This window comes from Stegodyphus dumicola, chromosome X1 (genome assembly GCF_044657685.1).
Source record: "Stegodyphus dumicola isolate Sdum_Otavi_A_Nest chromosome X1, ASM4465768v1".
In the NCBI taxonomy this organism is placed as follows: Eukaryota; Metazoa; Arthropoda; class Arachnida; order Araneae; family Eresidae; genus Stegodyphus; species Stegodyphus dumicola.
In genome coordinates this window covers 133,180,488-133,203,434 of record NC_140780.1, presented here as the reverse complement: position 1 = coordinate 133,203,434, position 22,947 = coordinate 133,180,488, and the positions used below count along the sequence as shown (strand labels likewise).

At 33.5% G+C, this 22,947-nt stretch overlaps 1 protein-coding gene across 2 annotated transcripts in view; it reads right to left on the bottom strand.

Moving 5' to 3' along the window:
* Window positions 1-22,947, bottom strand: part of LOC118183209 (stromelysin-3-like) — a 218,750-nt gene that overhangs the window by 139,903 nt on the left and 55,900 nt on the right. For both annotated transcript variants that reach the window (XM_035352675.2, XM_085807923.1), the window contains exons 3-5: window positions 13,307-13,414; window positions 1,372-1,475; window positions 1,065-1,269 (exon numbers count right to left, since the gene is read on the bottom strand). In XM_035352675.2, the coding sequence (XP_035208566.1) occupies window positions 1,065-1,269; window positions 1,372-1,475; window positions 13,307-13,414 (417 nt within the window). The remainder of the gene's footprint in view (window positions 1-1,064; window positions 1,270-1,371; window positions 1,476-13,306; window positions 13,415-22,947) is intronic.

Here is a 22,947-nt window from a genome sequence, read left to right as displayed (position 1 = left end):
TTGAAGGACTGTAAAACATGGTGACATGAATCACTTTTGTATTCCTTGTAAATAAATAGTTGCCACTACTAAAGTTCCAACCCTCGTATGTTAACCTATGTAAAGATTCTGCCCTTGTTTGGCACTGTACCTTTTGTTCCTGGAAACAAATTAACACTGGACCCGCCATTTTGGCTTAGAGTATTCCTCGGGAGCACTTGGTCGGATGGACTGCTACCCGGATGAATAGGGTGCTGGGTCTGGGCGTCTGGTGCGAGTCTCACGTGTGGCCTTATTCTGGCCTTGCTCTGGGTATTGGAGGACGTGGCGCTAAACCAATTAACCATAACGGTAAAGGGATGGTGCCCACGTTCCCCGTTCCTAATCCTAATCCTACATGGAAGGAAAACTGGCTTGTAAGGAGAAATATTAAATAAAAACCGGAAACTGTATTCCGCTGAAGTGAAGTGTTCTTTTATAAGTTCTTACACGTCTTTTTGGGAAGAGCTTATTAGTTGAAGATATTTTCCTTTTAATTTTTTTTCTTTGCTGACACAAATAAGGGTCAACATTTATGAGCCCCCATCAGTAGCCGAGCGGTTGAAGACTGCTGAATACTGGTAGTTAGTCTTGGGTTCGAATCCAGGCGAATATCAAATCCAGGCTTCATGTTTCACTTCTGTGGACTTCCACATGCTTTGTGTGAATGTGAGCCATTTCTCTATTTCTCTTATGAAGTCCTCCAGGAAGGTATATCTCGCCATTTAGGCAACTAGGCTTTGTGTGCTACATCGTATTCAAATAACCTAACCTAATGAACATTACTGGTCGCATAATAATTTTCTTTATTTTTATTTATTTCGTTTTTGCCTAAAGCACGTTTTAAAAGTCTAGTAAGATTAATTCAACTTGCTTTTGGAATGGAAAAATTTCGAACATATACGTTCAAAACGGGTAACACTTTCAGGTATTTGAGATAAATTTAAAAATATATCCGTTAAACTGATACTAAATGCAACTTTAATTAATGATTTAAGAATATGTGAAATTATTTCTAAACACATTTATTGCATGCTTTGTCTTACCTGACCTTTCATCAATAGTCCATTTTTCTTCGTCATCAAAATGGGCATCGCCACCAAACTGTGGGAAAAAGGCATGAGCTAATGTTTTTCCCGGACCATCAAAAGCGTCCCCGTCTCCATGTTCTCCTCTTTCAAAGCGAATATCAATGTTGACTCTTCCTCTTTTACGTTCTTCGAATGACAGCGTCGTTACATCACTCCAAATCTAAAATGTATTGAGGCGTTAAGTTTGAATTATAGAATGTTCTGTTGTAAGCAATTCTTTCCGAAATAGCTGGTGTAAGAAAGAATATTATAAGTTACTTACCTTGAAAGCACGAGCTACTTCTTTATCTACCTTTGTCCTATCCTTCAGCCTTGTAGGGTATTTTGTAATTCGATATGTTAAATGGGTAACTCTCCATTTGCTTCCTAAGGTATATTTATGTAAATTAATGCATAAATTAAAATGAAAACCTGTTTCTCGAATAAATTTTACATAATTTTGTCGCGAAAATGTATTTTTAACATTTTGGTTAAAAGAGCACTTAAAATAATTGTAATTTGCATATTTACAATCATTATCAAAGAATAAAATATAAAGTTTCGAATATTAGCCTACATCTTGAAACAATATTATTCTCAGATGTTATCCCATAAATAGAAACGGATTGAGTATATAGTTTTAATTTAAAATATATAGAAGATTTGCCTCCTGATTTGGCAAAAGTTTGTGAGGGATTTTTTTCATTCTTCACTATATGTTTTCGTGGTGTAATTCTGGTTAGCATCGGGAGGTCCAGACTTCGAATCCGGGTCAGGCCATCGCATAATTTTTAAATTTCCTGCTTCAATAAACCTAATGACTTTGCAATTTAATGTTAGGTTTTCTTATATCCGGTTTAATTTAAGTTTGATTCTAAACACTAACTGGTTGATCTTTGGATTATGGTAAGTTGGCGATTTTTTGGCGAAAATTTGGCGACCAACTCTGCTACAGCAAACTTCTATTTTTTTTTTTTTTTTCGCCGCCATTTTGTCTTCACGAAGTAAAGACATGTTTCTTTTCTTTTTATTTACTGAACACTTTTCCCAACAATCTACTAGCCGAATTACACTTATGCTAGAAATTTTATGTAACAAAACTGCTTAATCATGACAAATATTAACAGCAAAATTGGAAAAAAGTGCACAATCGCAAACTCCTTGCGCTTTTTTCAGAATAGCACATACACATAAACCATTTACACGTCGACTTATTTTTACTTAAAAAAACTTCCCAGAATTGCACAAAAATGGCATTGCACACACTCTTAACTTTATCCATCTACACTGCTATTTTCTCATAAATTACAAAAATATGCACGAAAATGCAAAAAAAATTCTGTGAATCTTTAAACTCCGTAAAAAGCACATATATGAAATTACCTGATCGCGGAAAAGTATATACCCTTTCCAAGGATGAACATTTCCACGTATAAAATAAATAAAATATCCAAAAACTTTTACCTCTAAATTATCTATTATATTATAAACGTCACCAACGAATTCATACCGCAAACATTATAAATGGTTACAAATACTTAGTGTCAAATATTTAAATTATTTCCATATACGTTTACTTCAACTGAAACGTATACAAATTCCTACAAACATAAAATTCACAAAATAACTATCATTTAATTAAAATATCACTAAACCATGTACACGTCGACTTATTTTTACTTAAAAAACATCCCAGAATTGCACAAAAATGGCATTGCGCACACTCTTCACTATATCCATGTACACTGCTTTTTTCTCATAAATTAGAAAAATTTCACGAAAAATGCATGAAAATACTCAACGTATTCCAAAATACTACAAACATATAACTCACAAAATCACGATCATTAAATTAAAATATAATTAAATTAAAAAACACTACTTAAAATATAAATAAGCACATACATTAAATTAATAAACATTAGATTACAATCCTAATTACTTTAAACTAAATCATTGCTAATAACAATTTTCCAATATCATCATATTAATTTATTTACTCCTTACATTTAGAACAATGCATAAAAATAATATCCTCAAATGATTAAAAATACTAACTTACCTAATCTTCAGAATCTTCATTATATGGCACGCACACTTCCACTATTTCACACAACACACAATGAAGCTTAATACAAAATGATATAGTACTACAGTTTTCCAAATTCCCCCCCCCCTTTTCCGATTAAAGAACTGTAATTCGTCCATTAATGTCACATGACATATCTCATGATCTCTCATTTCCCTCACACAAAATAATGCATAATCGGAACTGACTACTTCTCACATTATTACCAAAGTCCTAGGTAGTAACCTTCATCGCCTCCAAAATGTCGCCAAACTACCAGTTACCGTATTCCAAAGATCAGCCCACTAACTTTCCTCATACTTCATATATAATTCATCTCGACAAATCCCTTTACAGCCACGGTTGCTTGATAAATGAATTACAATAGTTATGTTATTTCTTTCTACATTCTCAAAATTTGATAAAAACATTTATTTATACACATCTGTTATTTGCAAATGTAATTCTATATATAACTTTTGAAAAATAATCATCTTGAATAAAAGGCTATAATACATAACAGGAATAACAAAACATATTTAACGTAAATTCAAAATTAATTTTATATGCATTTTGGGCCACTTTTCGAAGCCCACCAGCGGCCGAGCGATAAAATTGCTTAACACTGGTTGGCGAATTAAGGCGAACGGCCTTACTGCATGGGCGTTTTCGTGGCTTTCCCCATGCGCAACGTGTATAAAAAGCTAGTTTCCCTTAGAAAGTCTTCCGTGAAGGCATCCTTCGCCTTAAGCAGGCAGCCCCAAGGTGCTTTGCCATAATAAACTAAACCAAAGCTACGTTTATGAAGGAGTTCAAATTTCTTTTTTTTATACAGAAGTTCTAGAATTCTAGTTTATATTCTTATTTTGATTGTGAAGAATTTTATTTATTTCACACATATAACAATTGTTAATGACATTAAAAATTAATGTATATGAAGAATAGTGACATAAGAACCACGACGCTTACAGCTATGCTTCATTTCAGCTATTGTTTTGTAAAGAAATTGCAATGATTTTCCTTTAAAACAAAAAAACATGCACAAAATAAAAACTATTACTTATGATTTAACTAGATTAAGTTATGTATCGGAATACTTAAATAAATATTTTATAGTTTTTAGTACTATTAAGTAATGTATTGATATCCGTCTTTTTTTGGAAGTTCATGCACCTTTTAAAATGTTAAAACAAATTCAGGTGTACCCAAATGGGGATATATGTTATCAACCTTAGATATAGTAACTGTTAACCAGTATAAGCAAACAGCTGTCATAAACTGAAAGTCTGTGTCAAGAAGAAAGGTGACTGAACTAGTTTTGAAATTTTTCAGAAATTATACTTTCCAAAAATTTTATCAGGGAAATGTAAAGAAGAAAAAATAAATAGTTTTAATTAAAGCATGCAAATCAGAATTCTTTCTTTCCCTCTCCGAATCCTTTCATTTTGCTATTGGAAAAAAATTACACATTTATTAACTAACAAAAAGCTGGGTATATGGACGCTCTTACTGGATGATGGTGCGATGAAATTTGAGAAAGTTTAGTTCCCATGCTCTTTTGCTTGATCGTCGCTGCTGAATATTTATATGCCTTTATGAAACGTTTTTGGAAAAATTCCTAGGGCTATCTTAGTTATACTAAATTTCGTTGTTCACGATTTTTCTATACATATATTAGTCTTGCATCTGGGACCTTTAGCATCTGGGATCTTACTCCTAAAATAATGCGATCTGAAGATTTGATCTTTCCATTACTTCCTTTATTTTTTTCTTTTCATGTCTCAGTTTCTGGTGCCCACCAGCGGCCAAGCTGTAAAATCTCTGAATGCTGGCACTTCTGACCTGGGTTCAATTCCAGACGAACGAGCTGGCTGCATCGACGCTTGCTTGGTTTTCTCCATGTATAACGTGTATACGAGCTAGTTTCCTTAGAAAATTCTCCATGAAGGTTCTAGGCAGGTAGCCCTAGCGTACTTTGTTATAATCAGCTAAGCTATTAGGTTCAATGTTCCGTCTTACTTTCTTTGGGAACATGCAAGGACCTGACTTGGAACAGGGAGCTTACTAAAGCTATGTTCAATAACTGTGGGAAGTAGACAAGATCCACAGGAAGGGTATACAAAACCCTTTATTTTTCACTCTTTACAATAATTTCCGTACTTCGGAATACAGAGACCAACTACTTGTGGTCTGAACGTAAGAATAAAAATATAACTAAACTCTAACTTAACTTTGGAATAATAAACGTGGAAGATTGGCCTTATATTAACAGGAAGCCGTATGTAGTACAGAGAACTGTTAACACTACAATACGTTTAAAAATTATCACGAGGATTAAACCTCTGGCCTGGAAGGCAACCAGCAACCGAGTAAAACTTCTAAGGCAAGCGGCCTGCTTCGACTAACTCCTTCCTCCCTCTCGCTTGGCAAAAAGCCACAACTTAAGTACTTGGCGTTCGCCAGACAAATTTTGCATAAATAAGTTAACGCTTTTAATTCTGGCCGGAAGTAGAAAATAAGAAGTGATCGTAAAGATTTAAATAGAATCTAACGCGAGGCCAATCTTTTACAAACATTTCTCACTAGAAACTAGAAATTAAAAAAAAAATTGTTTTAACAATAGCAGCTCCATGGACAACCAATTTTTCATCTGTACTGCATCTAAACAGGAGCTTTTATTCAAATCTGGTTCCTTCCAGAGATCTGGAAGGAAAACTAGTTTAATGAAATGTTACACAATAAAATGGCAAGTAACATGCATATTTATATTTCTCTTAACATTCTTATTTCATTCATGACTATTTTAATTATCTCTCCCCGTGCTCACTGACATGTGTTGTAAAAGAACACCAAACACGAATGTGTTTATGTATACGTGTTCAACACTTCCTCCTACAATCAAAACACTAACGTGTTAAAATTCAACATCACAAGACCTCGTAACACACCCTATCTTCAACTCTAAACCCTGAGGTACTATTCTGAAAGTGGCTAACTCTGAAGTGTAGCGTCAGAGAGCCTAACTACATTCATTCAACCTTTAACACATATTCACCATAATTTGGTCTTTTTTCAGTCACATGAATAAGTTTTAAAATTTTTTCGCATTACTTTCACTTTTACCATATCATAGTATTTCTTAACATTTAAAATAACAATTCACATTGTATATAAGAACATATTAACATGCCGTTAATTTTACGCATTTTAAAACATACATTAGTAGTACATTGTTAACTTCTATTCTTTTCAAAGCAAGTGCCAATTCTTCTACATTGAAATACTACATTTCAAAAAGTCTTTCAGACTAAAACTTCTTTCTTGCCAGAATGTTTTAAATAAAATTTATACAATAACTTTTACAATATTTAAGCATTTACACATTCCTATTATACATCAACTTTAGTTTTACGCGCGAGTAATTGAAAAACATAATACCAAAATCGTTAACAACTCATTTCTCGCCTTTTTGGCGATAAAGGTAGACCTCACATGAGGTAAAACTTCTTGAAATCTGCCAGTTGCAGTAAGACTGAAAGATTAACTTAAGTTTGCAAAGTAACATAAAATTTTACTTATCTTTGTGATATTCGGACATTCTTTTCTGAGCCCAGTCCTGAAAGGTAGCGCAGATTCTGGTTTGATTTATCCTCCTTCTTGTGCGGGCTCGCCCTTCAGTGCCTTCCTCTAGAAGCTTTCTTTTTCCTCCAGTTCGGTCACCCTTGAATACCTTCTTTTTCGCCTCTGCCTGTGGTCTTGGCCGTTTGGTGGCAGCTGGTCTTGGCGGAACCGGGACACTTCTTTCTCGTTCCTGCTTGGACCTCGTTGCTGGCCGTTCAAATTTTCCTTGTATCTTTTCCTCCGCCGCTGGTGGCCCTTCCGCAGTTCGGCGACATTTGCTGCGGAGAGTCCTGTCCGATGAGTAGATCTTCCGTTTGGAAGCCGGGTTATAGTTGCCGTTATTTCTCCTGGCTTTCTTTGAATTCGTCGTACTTCTCCCTTCTTCATTCTGGGGGTGTTCGTGAGCTCTCTTTTTTGGACGGTGGAACGGCTTCTTTTTCTTGTTACCTTCAATTTTCCAGCGGGGAAACTTTCTTTTCAATTGCTCCTGCCTCCTAATGGCTTGTCCTTGTGCTTGACGTTGTTCCACCTCTGGAGCTTGTGCCAGCCGTGTCTGCCGTGCCGGATCCTGCAAAAGATCTTTGAAAATTTGCATTTTATTACGATCATAGTAGGGTTTTATTTGATCAATGTTTGCGGAGCACGTTTCACCATTTCTGGCTTTTAACACCGCTACAGCGTGAGTTATTTTTCCTATGACATATGGTCCTTCAAATCGTGGAAAAAATTTGGCAGTTTTATCTTCTGGTGCTGAAGAAAGTGAATGCTTAATTTTTAACACTTCATCCCCTACTTTATAAGTTACTCCCCGTCGTTTCATGTCATAATAAAACTTCTGTTTTCTCTGTGCTACTTCAGTATACTTTTTTGCTTCTTTAATTAATTTTTCTATATCACCCATTTTAAATTCTGGGGCTCTTTGTTGCACATAAAATAATTTATCTAACGGCGTTATAATCTTTCTGCCTAAAAATAACTCAGCAGGAGTTTTGCCCGTTGTATCATGTTTTGCGGTCCTAAGGGCGAAAGCAAACTCATTGACATAGTTATCTCAGATTTTATGAAAATTTTTAACATAACTACGGATAATTTTCACTATATTTCTATTGACCCGTTCCGCTATATTTGATTGCGACCGATACGGGACCATTTTTAAATGACGTATGCCCAGTTTTTGGCACATGTCTTCAAATACATTACTTACAAATTGAGGACCATTATCCGATATAACTTTTAGGGGCGCCCCGTATTTTAAAATAGAATCAGTAACTAATTTCGCGGAGGCTCGTTTTAAGGGAACAATTTCGGTCCACTTACTAAAATGATCAACCATAACAAGGAGATACCGACTTTTATTTAACTGACTTTTTGGGAAAGGGCCCAATAAATCGATGCCAATTATTTCATTTGGAAATTCGGATTTAATACTATTTAGAAACCCGGCCGGGCGGAAATTAATATAATTAACTGCTTGACATGTTGGGCAGGACTGGACATACGCCCTTGTTAACTTTTGCAGTTCAGGAAAATAGACTGCCTCGCGTACGCGTTGTATAGTTTTTCGAATACCAGCATGAGAAGCTAAAGGGCTGTCATGGAGCTCCTGCAGGATATTTAATCTAAGACTAGCTGGGATAACAGGTCGAAATTCGTTGTTGGAATTCGTAGTTTTTGTATAGAATAATAGACCATCTATTAGTTCGTAATGGGCCGCCCTATTTCTTATCGCCACAATATCTTGGTGGCTAAAATTTTCAGGATGCTTTAAATACTCATAAATGCTTCCAAACTCAGGATCCTTACCCAGTTCGGTTATTACAGTTTCTCGGGAATTTATTGTACATGCTGTGAGCATTGCCACCTTTACAGTATTACCTTCTTCATCTATTTTAATTCTGGATAGGGCATCTGCTACGATATTTTCCTTTCCGGGGGTATGCTTGATTACCAGATTATATTCTTGTAGCTTGAGTGCCCATCTTACTAACCTTGAGGATAAGTTTTTCCCTGAGTACAATCTAGTTACCGCCGCATGATCAGAGTACACTGTTATTGGCGCCTTTCCAAAATAGACTCGGAACTTTTGCACTGCTAACAGAACTGCAAGTGCCTCTCTCTCGGTCGCGGAATAGGATTCTTTGTGTTTGATTTAAAGTTCGGCAAAAAATGCCACGGGCTGCTGATTTTGTGAAAGTACCGCTCCTCCCGCTTAATCCGAAGCATCCGCTGAAATTTCTAAATTCTCATCCTTTTCAGGAAATTTCAACACAGGGGCTTGCGTTAATGCTTGCTTTAATTTTTCGAACGCACTATTGGCTTCGGCCGTCCACGAGAATCTTGCCTTTTTCCTTTTTAATTTTAACATTGGTTCAGCAATAGCTGCAAAATCTTTTATAAAGGACCTATAATATGAACAAAGTCCTAGAAAAGAAGAGAGCTTCTTCGCCGTGTTTGGAGTCGGATACTTTTGTACAGAAATTATTTTTGATTCGTTTGTCTCGATTCCTTTCTGAAATATTTTGTAACCTAAATATTTTAATTCAGGGGCTGCAAATTTGCACTTTTCGACATTAACTTTTAGACCGGCCTCATTTAATAAAGCAAACACCTGTCTTAAATCCTGTACATGTTGGTCGAGATTATCACTAGTAATAATGATATCGTCTAAATAGATAAATGTGGATTTTCCAAGAACGGGCCTTAACACAATGTCCATACATCGCTGAAATGTTACCGGTGCCCCTGAAAGGCCAAACGGCATACGCAAAAATCCAATTTTTCCATCCAATTTTTCCAATTTTCTCATCCAATTATTCCAAAAAACTGGTTACCGGTGAGTTTCCATTAAATGTTGCTTCTGGTTTCATCGAAGCGCGCATGGTCTGGACGATGTAACCAAATCCTTCCAGGGCGGCAGCTGGCATTTCTGGATTCTGAGCTGCTTCTGCAGTCAGCACAGGTTCTTCTTGAAACTCGGCCATGGTTATTCTTCTTCGTTGGGCGCCACTATCAGGTTCAATGTTCCGTCTTACTTTGTTTGGGAACATGCAAGGACCTGACTCGGAACAGGGAGCTTACTAAAGCTATGTTCAATAACTGTGGGAAATAGACAAGATCCACAGGAAGGGTATACAAAACCTTTTATTTTTCACTCTTTACAATAATTTCCGTACTTCGGAATACAGAGACCAACTACTTGTGGTCTGAACGTAAGAATAAAAATATAACTAAACTCTAACTTAACTTTGGAATCATAAACATGGAAGATTGGCTTTATATTAACAGGAAGCCGTATGTAGTACAGAGAACTGTTAACACTACAATACGTTTAAAAATTATCACGAGGATTAAACCTCTGGCCTGGAAGGCAACCAGCAACCGAGTAAAACTTCTAAGGCAAGCGGCCTGCTTCGACTAACTCCTTCCTCCCTCTCGCTTGGCAAAAAGCCACAACTTAAGTATTTGGCGTTCGCCAGACAAATTTTGCATAAATAAGTTAACGCTTTTAATTCTGGCCGGAAGTAGAAAATAAGAAGTGATAGTAAAGATTTAAAATAAAATAAACGTTAGTAAAACTTAAGATCCTTACAAAGCCAAAAGTAAATCAAACCAGAAACTGGTTTACATTGTTTTCTAAACTTTCATTTAAATGATAGTTAATGTATGCAATAAGACATTCTTCAGAAATAACCGTCATATTTTCTTAATACAAAAATAATTTATATAAAATTTTTTAAATAAAAATAATTGTGTAATCTAAATACTCGTATTAGTTATTAAATATTTTATGTTTCTTTCTTTGAAAATAGTGTGTACCAAGCGTGCAATATTAGTATTATATATAGTAAAATATTAATATTATGTTTGTATAAGATATATTGCTGTTTTTAATACATTTTTGATAAGGAGCTAGCATTGGAATAAATTTCAAATTAAGTAAATAATACTCAAAACTAAAACTGAGATAGTTTTCTGAATGGTGTTACTGAATCTTGTGCTTTCTTGCGATAAATAAATGCTCGCTTTATACAGATCAGATGTAAACAATTTTTATATCTAAGGATTTTATCTACTCAGTTGTTACTGAAAAATATTCATACAACTTGGTAGTTCAATGCTTCGTTATCAGTTTTTTATTCTAGAGGAATTCCTTTGTTTTTTACTCAATCTTTACGACCAAACGGATGTCACGTTTATTTGCAGGAAATGACTGACGCAGATCAGCATCCTGTCATGTCTTAAGCAGATATCAGATGAAGATGATCCTAAAAGAGGAAAATGAAACAGTAGTTTGTAGTTGTTAAAGAAGGGAATAATTTCGAGCCATGTTCTCATTTATTTATAGCAACCATAAATTTATTTATATATACATTTAAGGTTTAACGCTTTGCTCACTCCGATTTATCTTTATAAATCGTCAGTTTCAGTTAGAAAGTTATGTTCGGTAAGAAAGCGGTTTTTAACGTTTCCTAAAAAAGTTTTAGAACATCCGCTTTTAATATATGATATTTGTTTTAGTTTACTGCTTCATCAAAACATGAAAAAAACCTTTATATGTGCTTCTTCAGTAGAATATTTTGTACGAAATGGATAGCAACAAGTGAAGTATATAGCGCATACTTATATCCAAAATATACTTTGAAATAGTACAAAAGTGCCTTGTTTTGGTAAAAAGATCATAATGAAATATTAGGCAGACAGAAAAGAAACTTTTAATATCACGGCGTGCTCAATACTCGTGATGAGACATATCGTCGCTTTTTAAAATGTGACACTCGGTCATGTAGTGTTTCATGCGAACTTCATTTATCCTTATTACTTTTTTTCTGAGATTTCTAGTAATTTTTGATTTCATAATATCATGATAACTTTATTGCACATAGCATGTTGGTTTATGATTTAAAGATGCAATTAAAATATAATACTTTAATTAAAAAATTTGAAATTATTTAGGATTGAATTATATCTACTACTTATTGGATTGAATTAAATCTACTTCGCCGATAGCGCATAAACCACAATGGAATAAATGAATTCTTTAAAATTCACTCTAGTATTTGTTTACCATAGCGACACTCTGGCGCTAGATTCACTTAACAGTATTAATAATTATATAACAGTTAACTTATAATTATATAACGGAAACTAAGTTAACTGTTATATAATTATTTTATTATATATTTCGTTCATATTATAACTCATAATGCACAAAATTTATATCATTTAAAGAATAGAATTATCTAATCGTTGCCACATGTTCTATTCAAATACTATAATAAAGCTAGAATGATGTATAAAAGAAATTAAGCAAAGAAAACAAAAAAGGAACAGTTTTTCACAGACGATTGAGTATTTCTCATTTAATTAATTCAGTTCTCACTTCGCGAGAAGGCAAAAATACATAAAAACTTAAAAATATCTATATTAAAAATTACGAAGTAAATCTCAAACACTTATTTCCTCGAAAAAATTCCAGAAAGAATTAAGCATGATTTAATTGGCAATAATAAATGAATGCGCTATCTTTGTTGTTGCGAAGCTAAGTTTCTCTAGATTGGCAACAAATTCACTAGTCTCCTGTTTCAAATGTAAACATCAATGGCCGCCATTAAAAAAGGCTTAGCGGCAATTAAACAACTTTAAAATTGCTGATATTTCTAAAAATATTACACACAGATTTACTAAAGACATAAAATCCTTAACCGGAAGATAAAAACAACATAATTCAATCATTTTTAAAGCAAAAAATGTACAATTTACAAACATATAAAAGTAAAGAAACTGAGATCACTGAGCCGGGTAACAGAGTGAATATATATATAAATATATTTATATACGTTTGGTGCGGCCAATTGCAACCAAAATACGAGGTGCACATCTACATGTTATAGCAGTCCTATATACAAAATTTCAACGTTCTGAGGCTTCTCGTTTTTGAGTTATGCGAGATACGTACGTACATACGTTCGTACAGACGCCACGAAAAATTCTCTTCAGAATTAATTTTAAAGCAGTTTTATAATTTTTTGAAGGAAAAGAGTATTTTATTCTGTCCTTACGTACAGATATCACGCAAAAACGTCGTTAAATTGCATTCGATAGCGGTCAGAATGGATATTTTCGGTGAAATATGCTGCCTGAAACTTTTCGCGATTACAATACTTCCTTTTTACTTCGTACAAGGAAGTAAAAAATAATACTTCTTTATGGCTTGCTCTTAAAGTTCAGCTTTGGGTTTTCAGTTTTACTTGAGATGTTCGTAATTTTCTTAGCTTCTTCGGCTATAAAAACAATTTTAAGATCCTGTTAAGCTCTTTTCCCCTTTCCTTTCTTTATTATTATCACTCGAATGAACTTTGCTTGCCTGCTCTACATTTCCTTCAAAATTACTCTGTTACTTGTATGAGCTATTTTAAACTTATTGTATATTTATAAGTATCATATTTAAAAAACTTGGTAATTTATACATTTATACGAGAAATAAAAACGTAATAATTTTTGGAATCAAAACATTTTAAATGTTACATACCTTGTAGTGCATACCTTTTCTTTCTGGCTGCATCCGAATGCCCTATTTTGTCTTTTACACCACAACGTGGGGTATTCATCATGGTAATTGTGTCATTGTCCAATTCACCTGCAATATAAGTTATTTGTGTATAGCTTATTATGCTTTAGTGCATACTTCCCTGAATAAGTCTAAAAATTAATAAAAAGGTACTAAATATATAAATAAAAGACTGAAACTGCGCCAGTACATGCTACGAAAAATAATCAAAACATTGTTTAATATGCAGTAAATTTGAGATTAAAAAGTGTAAATGCATTTTTAAAGAAGACTAATTTCTTTTTTTTTTTTTTTTGAAAATACAAACTTTCGTCTTCTAATTATAGAAATAGCAGGTGCTTAATTTCTAGAATTAGAAGTGTCGGAGCCCTATTAGAGGCCGTACAGTAAATAAAAAGTAGGTAAAAAAATAAAATAATAACAATAATAAAAGAAAATCTGAGAGGATTTAGATTTTAACGACGCGCCAGAGTATTTTGTTAAGATATTTTATACTCTCGGTTGAGCACGAAGACAACAAATGTCCTCTCGGACTCGCTCCTGCAAACACAACTTTTTTATCTTTTTTAACTTAAATATTAAACATCGCTTCTTCGCACTTATACCACATAATATTCAGAAGCAAAATCACAAACTTTTAAAAAGCAGCCTATTTTTAGAGTTCCCAATAACGTGTTGATATACATTTTTCTGTTCTTTCAGGTTTTTTAATAAGACGACTTACACAACATATTTTTTCTTTTTAAACATGGTTTTGTTTCACTTACGCGCCCTAAAATTCAACGAAAAATCGCAAAATTTCTATAAACAGATTGTATTCAGAATTTCCGATGTAGTGTTAAATGTTGCAATTATTTTTTTCCAGTCTTTCTCAGTTGATCATATGAATGATTAGATATCTTATAGTGAATTATACAGTTGTATAATTCTATAGTGAATTATACAACTTTTTTGTCTTTTTATTATTAACTTTTGGCCTTTTTAACTGTATCGATTAAACATCACTTTATTCGCACTTACACCACGTAAAATTCAAGAACAGAATCGCAAAGTATTTAAACAGCAGAATATCTTTGGAATTGCCGAAATAGCCATACATCTTTCCCTGCAGTTTTTATATTCGTTACATTACATCTTTAAAAATAATATATTGCGATAACAGTTGGTGATAACATCCTTTTATTTGTGTTTTCATACATTTTTTTTTTATATCTTCTGCATTATTTTTTTGAAAATAATACACGGCGGTAACATCTGGCGGCATTAACATTTTATTTGGGAAGTGATACGTACGCAAATGTGATATGAACAAAGAAGGGAGGATCGAGACTAATACCAACTCTGATGCTAAAAAGTAATGAAAAACTAAAATTAAGTAAAACGCAAACAGATAAAAATTAAGCTGAATTAAGGATAAATAGTTAAAAATAAATAAAAAAACTGGAGTTTTCCTTATCTGGTGCTCCAGCTTGAATTATCATTTCATTCAAAATCTGAGAAAATGTCGCACTCGTGCTTTTGTGGGCTTCGGTTGAATTTAAGCCCTGCGAAATGAATAATATTCTGCTGTGCTTTTGATTTACATCTCGAAAAGCTTTTAGTTTTTGTACACACCTGATTTACGTCGAGGTTAACTTGATATCCATTATCTTATTTAAAGTTTTCTAAAAATTTCTTTACCTCTAAAGAAAGCGTACATAATTTTTTCAAATTTAATAAAACTGCAACTCGAAGATGAATTATTGCGTTTTGATTTATGTAATTTTAAGCTCTTCAGTTGCGTTATACGATAAATTCAGAAAAAAATCTAGTCTTTCCTTCCATTTTCCAGATTTTTTATTATAAATTAGTTTTTATAGTTATAGTTAAAACTGTTTAATAGAACGAGCACTTTGAAAATTATTCTGTTATCTGAGATTCATAACATTAAAACCATTTATCATGGTTTTAATATTATGGAGTTCTTGGAGTTCCATCCTCTTTTTCCACTTCAATGTTTCTGGAGGTGTTAAAAAAAGCGTGCCATTTCAGCGTTTCTTTCATATGATGGAAGAATTCTTTGTTTTCTTTAACAAATAGTCATCTCTAACCCTCAAAAAAATTAAAACTAATTTTTCTCTGAAAATTGTTTTGATGGCGTATCAGATTGATTCCATTAATTCCACATTAAATCAACTAGTTGGCTCAATGTCTGATTTAGAAGTAGATACTGAAAAATGAAATTCGTATATTTTGTATAGTTGCAGAAAAAAATTATGAATGAAACAAGGAAAATCGAAAAAGGGAGAGCTTTTTAAGTTGGCTGGAGAACATTTATTTCAACAAGCATACGATTTCTTCGAGTGTTTGGAGAATTATGGTTTTTAATTAGATTTATCGCCAATACTAGACCAATCTACAAAAGCTTTAAATTCAAATACAAAAGCATTTCATTTTCATTTAAAATGTATAGTTTTCAAAATATTTTAAAGCAATTATATTTCTAAATTTGACGTGGCCATCTCTCAAGATAACAACAGCACTGAACCATAATGAAATAAAAAAATTTTCGTGCTTACTGTATTAATTGTCAACACCGTATGATATCAGTGTAGTATATAACATTATCTGAGTCCGAAAGTTAAGGGCAGGAGTGTTATTGTGATAATATTTCACATATATTTCACACTTACATCATCTCTGATCATATTTTAGAATTTAATTTTGATTTATACAATTTTTTTGATTACTGCATAGAGTCTCGTTCTCTTTTGTAGCATAAAACTAACGATCTCTAAAAGACTGTATGAGGAATTATCCACAGGTCTCAATGATAACAAAAAGTCAGAAAAAAGGGTGTAAAACATCACTTTATTCAATAAAATATATTTGCACAGATGGTCCCCCTTGGGCTTATACAAGCCAACACTTCTGACTTAACTCAAACAGGTAAAATTGAACTTAAATTTATTAACTTTAGCCTAACAGCTCACAGAATAATTTAACGCGCGGGAAGGCTCTGAGTCTTAGCAGTCGACGTAACCCAAGCCTAATGGCTAGAAGCACTCAACGCCACAAAATCAAATCGCTAGTAATTCAAAATAGCAACGTACCCTTCAAGCAGGTATAAACACCTTCTAAAAATCACCTTCCAAAACCTTGCCTTAAACAGCACTTCTTTCTACCTCAGCTTGAATGCACGCGCCCTAGCTTATTAGCATTCTGGCAGGAAAGCGTACGTAGAAACGAGACTGAAAGGAAAGTTGCTTTAACTAAAAATTAACTGTTAGTAAACTAAATAAATCCCCACAATTGGGAAGAATAATTTACTATGCCATGCATTTTCCTCATTAATTCATGCGTTTGAATAACATAATAACATTATTGTTATGTGTCTCTGGACCGTATCTCGGCAGCAAGTTCTCAAGACATTTAAGAATCAGCATCTTCACATAAGGCCTGGACACCAGCAGCTTAAACAAAACATCCTCGGGATGCTAAATTACCATGTCCTCACAACAACTGAAAATCAGTATACTCTGGATCCAGGGATAATGCGACTTAAACAGCACATCCTGAGGATATTCTGTGCTATGTCGGATATTGGAAATATATATTTTATTTTACTTTCTTTGAATGAGGTGGAAAGAAAAGTGAGAAGAGAGATCTGAGACTATATATCCAACATGAAAAGGAACAGAACAATGAAGAATGAAAACAGATGCCTTAGCTCACTTTGTGATCAAATGGAGAGCAGTCTGTTCCCTAGTGTATTAGACCTTAACATAATCCCAAAAGATGAAAGAAGTCATTCTGTAGAAGACAACAGTGTTCCTAACAGTTATTAATAAATTGCTGTCCATAAACTAGATACATTGTAATTGTCGAAGTCTCAATCCTTTCGTTCCTAATGTTGATATCAAAATTAGCATCTATACGAGCTTCTGGATACGAATTTGACATTCATAATTATATAATGAGAATAATGCTAACTATGCAAAACTTCTGCATTAATACATTTATTAAATTAATTATGCGGTTGTATGTTTGATCAGATATAGAGAAATGCGATTAATTTATGTTTTCTTTTTCAAGCAATATAAGATCTAATAATTTGCATACTGTTACTATGCTACAGATCACTCAAAAATTGTAGCTTTTGCAGATGATGTAGCTTTTATTACAAGTGGCCGTACCAGAGACATTTTACAGAATAATTGCAACGAAACACTCCAGTTATTTAAACAACTTTGCAAAATTCAAAAACTACAAATTTCACATAGTAAGTCCCAAGTCTTAGTGATCCATAAACCAGGACAAAATATAACTAAAGCTTTAGCTCTAAAAATTGACAATCAAAAGATCAAATCTGTAAACACAATCAAGTACCTCGGTTTAACAATCGACAAGAAATTCTCCTGCATTCCTCATCTACAAAATATTAAACTTCGTACAACATCAATAGCTAACTGCCTACGATGTATGCATGGATATAACTGGAGCTTAAATCCCCATATAACACGTATTCTTCTAAAAACAGTCATCTCAAAAATGGTAAATTACGGAGCCGGAATTTGGGCACAACCAATGACAGTAAGAAAGATGAAATGTTTAAATTCAATTCAAAGGCCTTTTACTCTTTGCATTACTCGGGCGTATCGCACAACTTCAAATATAGCACTTGATACTCTAGCTGGTACTCTTTCGTTATCAATCAGTGCAGAAATGGAATGCACCTATATGAAAGTCCTCCAACTTAACCAAGCCGCAGAATTCAACAACCAAACCTTTTGGCCATCCAACTATGAAATGAAAATTAACCCCAATCTTATCCATCCAGCGCTTCGCTTCAGCAAAATAATATTCCCCACGTCTGAAGAAAATTCAAGTTCATCTCCAATTGCTTATACTGATGGATCAAAAATTGAAGGAAAAGTTGGTTCCGCAGTCTTTTTTCAAATTACCCCCTCAAATATCATCAAATGGAAAGGCCATCTCCATAATAATAATAGTGTTTTCCAAGCGGAATTGTCAGCTATAAAAGCAGCGATTGAAATAGCCATTCTCAAAAATCTCAACGAATTTAGCATAAAATCTGACTCCGAAGCAGCTATTCTAGCTATTAAAAATCCTTTACCTTCCTCTCCATTGATATCCGATATAAATTCTCTTTTTGGAAAAATCCCAAACTACAAAATTCAAATTTCATGGATCAAAGGACATAGTGGCCATTTTGGTAATGATCAGGCAGATAAACTAGCCAAAGAAGCAGCTATTAATCAAGATGGTACTGAAATCATCATTCCGTGGCCTCGCTCAAATTTCAAGTACCAACTAAAACAACTTGCTTCAAAATCTTGGCAAGATTTGTGGAACAATGCTCCACAGGGAAGACGCACATATAACTTGATGCCCAATGTAAGCTTAGCATCTCTGAACTCTAATCCTTCCCTAAATTACTTTATAACAGGACATGGACCCTTCCCCACATATTTCTACGCAAGAAATTTGGTAAATTCTGACATCTGCATATGTGGGGAACAGGGATCTCCTAATCACTACGTTTTCTCATGCCCCTTAACTGAGGATATTCACATAAAATCCCCAAGAACTGACCTCCTGGCATTCCAAAGATTTTTAATTAAAGATAAACATCAATATCCAAAGTTTCAGAAAATTATGCAACGACTCTCTTCCAACGGCCTATATCTCTGTCAAGTGTAAGTCCACATACAGTTTAAACTTAGTGAACTTTTACATGCTGTGATTATGGACAAAATGGATCCGCTCGTGAACTTTATAGACTGCAATAAACCAATATATCTGAAATAACCCATGGGCCCCTACCTCTTTAGCATTATTATAACAATTCATTTAACATTGTGTTGCCAGTACTAATTATAATTATCTCATTATGTTTATTTGTTTATTAATTATGTTTATTTCCTATTTTTGTTACACCAAATCAGATGTTCAATTTATCTTGTGAATCTCAAATTGTGTTCCTACTATTTTGTAATCTACTTATGCCCTATACCATTATTTTTAATAAATACTGGATGCGGGGCGTACTGTGGAATTCCACGATGTACCATAATAGGCAAACCTTAGACCTTTTGAAAAGCTTCAGTCTATGCAAATTCTTATAAAACTTGAAATTAACCCCTTTTTTTTCTCTCTCAAAGAGTTAGTATGGGAAGGCATTACCAGTTGACCTATGGTACATCGCTGGTGTCCCCCATACTTTTACCTTTACCTTTACCTGTTACTATGCTACACAAGCTGCACTTAACCTGCAACCTGCGTTAAAGTGTATAATTCAGGGGTGACTATCCCATATTACAGAACTACAATCACGCCTATGTGCGTCGTAAAATTTATCAAAAACCTAGCACTAGAATGCCTAATTTACTCTTATTTATTTATAATGTATAAGCCAATGTGTAAACGTTAGGAGCTCGTTTAAATGTTGACAGTAAAGAAAATGGTTCTAAAAATGTAAAAACGGATAGAACGAAATTTTACCATCGCATTTTGAAAAAGAAATAGACGAATGAAATGTAATGATCATAAATTGGAAAAGTGGGCTATTAACGTTGCATTTTTTCATGTAGCAACTCGCCTTTAGCCGAATGGATTTCAAGCTCAGAATAAGATTACCTGTGTCCTAGAGCTTTCACCACTTTGATTCTAATGGGCCAAGATCTCGTGTGTTAACTTCTAAATGTATTATATTTATATAACTCTCTAAATATCAGGTACTTCATGTTTCTTTGGTAAATAATCTAATACCCTGTTATTAACATTTTAAAAATCAAGGCCTTTTCCCTTCTTCTTTCACAATTCAACAGTTCCAGTCAAAATAATTTTGAAAGAGTTTTAACATTAGCGTTTGATTAGTCGCACAAATTTATAAACTCACAGTTCTGGACAATTTTCACTGCTAAAACTGGAGAGATTATTATGCCTTTCAGAGAAATGAAACATGAAAAATCAACCGTGCCCTCACTGAAACTCGAACCACGCATTTTCCAGTACTAGTTAGATGTGTTAAGCACTCACAGCATAAAAGCATGGATGTTTGGAATGATGGATGGGGGAAGATGTCCACCAATGGAAAACATCTTCCATTGGTGAATTAGATTTTCTAGAGACGTTTCACATTAAAAAAATATTTCTGTTCTAGTTAAAAACCCTAGTTCCAATTCATCATTGCCTTCAGCCTTTTAGGAAATTATGTTTTAGTTCTCGTTTCATCAACAGATGGCGCCAATAGCTTTTAACATCTGTCCAGCCATTCTTATCTAATCACTATATCTTATCTCGTTCATTTGCGCTTTGGCAGCTGAGGATGATGGTTCGGTAAAACCATCGGAACTAGTCCTGTGAAAATTTACAAATATAACGCGCTGATTTTTGTTGTCTGACTTCTAAATTAAACAATTTCGTGTTTAGAACTGAACTCTTGGAAAGTTTCGTTCTCTAATTTCCGCAGTAGTATAAAATTATTACAAAAAATTGTGGATATTTTGGCAGTGTCAGTTATAGATTAGTTCTTTTAAATATTTGATTCTCAGATGTAACGTAAGGATCGTGTTCATATTGCTTGGCAAAGAAAATTAAAATTAATGTCGTGGGTTTTCCACAAGATAATTACTTATTTGCTGTTCCACATTTGAACCAAGTTCTCTGAATATTTATTTGGGGAATTTGCGTCACAAGAAATTTAAGTTTTTAAAAAGGTATGCAGCAATTTTTTGCTTTCAAAGCATTTTTTAGTACGACTCAAAATTTATTGTTAACAAAATCCTTATGGCTAATGGGCACGAACGAGCGAAACACTTTTCATTTTACCGGGAAATATTAAAATATTACATACAGTTCATTTCATTGTTTTATTAGCCTTAAATATTTTTTTATTCAAAACATAAAAAGTGTAAATGGCCTTTCTTGTAGGTCTAAAATAAAAAAAGATTTCACTTGCAACCATTTCATAAAGCATCTTTTAAACTCCTTGCAATGCTTGCGAATGACTCTCTTATTAATGGCAATCAAATCTTATTTAGGCCTTCAAAGAGTTTAAGAAAGTTTAACACCCACGTGAGTGTAGTTATTGAAATGTTGATGTGAGTACAATGATGGAAAATGTCATCATTTTTTGCCTGTTGCTGCATTTTTTGATGAAGGTGTAAGACAGTTTCAGTACTAACGCACATTTTTTCCCCCTTATATTTGTTTATCTCAGAGCAGAAACGTAATGACAAGAACTTCGCAGAATGTGCTAAGTGAGTGCTAAGTTCATTGAAGTTTAAGTTTGAGTTAAGTTGAACTTATTGTGCGAATTCTTTACTTTCGAGTTTCTTACCTGCATTTTTCTCTCAATTATATTTGAAGTAGGCTTTATTTAACATGTAAGATATTCAGTCTGAATAATACAATAAAGCAACTTCTTTTTTTCTTTTTGTTCTCATGACCTTCCCTACAAAACACACCTATTAATGACGTCACATTCTGCGTGTCGAAGGACGTTGTATACACAAGTGGTTTCCCTGTCTTCGTTTCCCTTTTACCTATTTAACAAGTGGGCCGAAATGTTCTGTAATCGCGACTGTGCCGTACACATCTCTTCTTTCGATTGACTTTCTTCTTTATCCGCTATTGTACCTTTTCCTTGAAATATGACCGCGAAACATTGTGATGAGTGATTTACGTTGCAATCATTGAGGTGATGATACGACATACCGATGGTTGGTTTTGTTTGTTCTTTATGTCCAACGCTTTCTGTTTTTTTACGCGTTTTAAACGAATTGTAGCGGATATGTTATTGTACATTGTTCTCTGCGTGATGTGTTTTTGCATGACGAAGAATTTTCTTTGTTTTTCCATTTCTTCATTTTCCCACTTCCGATTACAGTAAAAGGATTAATCTTCATGTACTTTTTTGCATCTTAATTTGAATTTTTAATTCTGTATTTAAATAATATCCAGCATATTTTTGCTATCCTTTTGGCGGTAAGCATTGAGTATTTTAAAAAAAAAAGTGTCCTTTGTTTTTTGTCTTTCTAATGTAAAGCATGACGTGAATACCTATTTTATATCAAGTTACATAACTAAAACATATTGATCTCTACAATTAGTTCGAATTTCAAGAAATACTTTATTGGCATTATGAAGCACCTGAGCTCATTAGAAAAACAAATTAAATTTTTTCCATAAAGCATTCCACTCAAGGTAATGAAGATGACACATCTTTTAAGAAAATTTGCTGTTGTATGTCAAAAATTTATAATTACTTTATTTTTAATAATACAGTATCAAACACAAAATTTTATGAATCTGCCATTATAGTTCATTTATTTTTACTTAAATATGAAATTAAGTATAATATTTAAAGGTTCCACTTTAAGTTTAAACTGACTGTTTCGTTTTTATTTCGCTCTGTCCTTTATGCTCTCATTTTTTAGCATAACTCACTTTGAAGGAATGCAAATAAATAAAACGTGGCACGGTTAGAGATAAAGCTGTTAACTGATAAACTTGTGAAAAAGTCTTGCTGTGTAGTATTTTAGGTAACTTTCATTCCTACTGGAGGTGATTAAATCAGTAACATGAACAAATAGCAA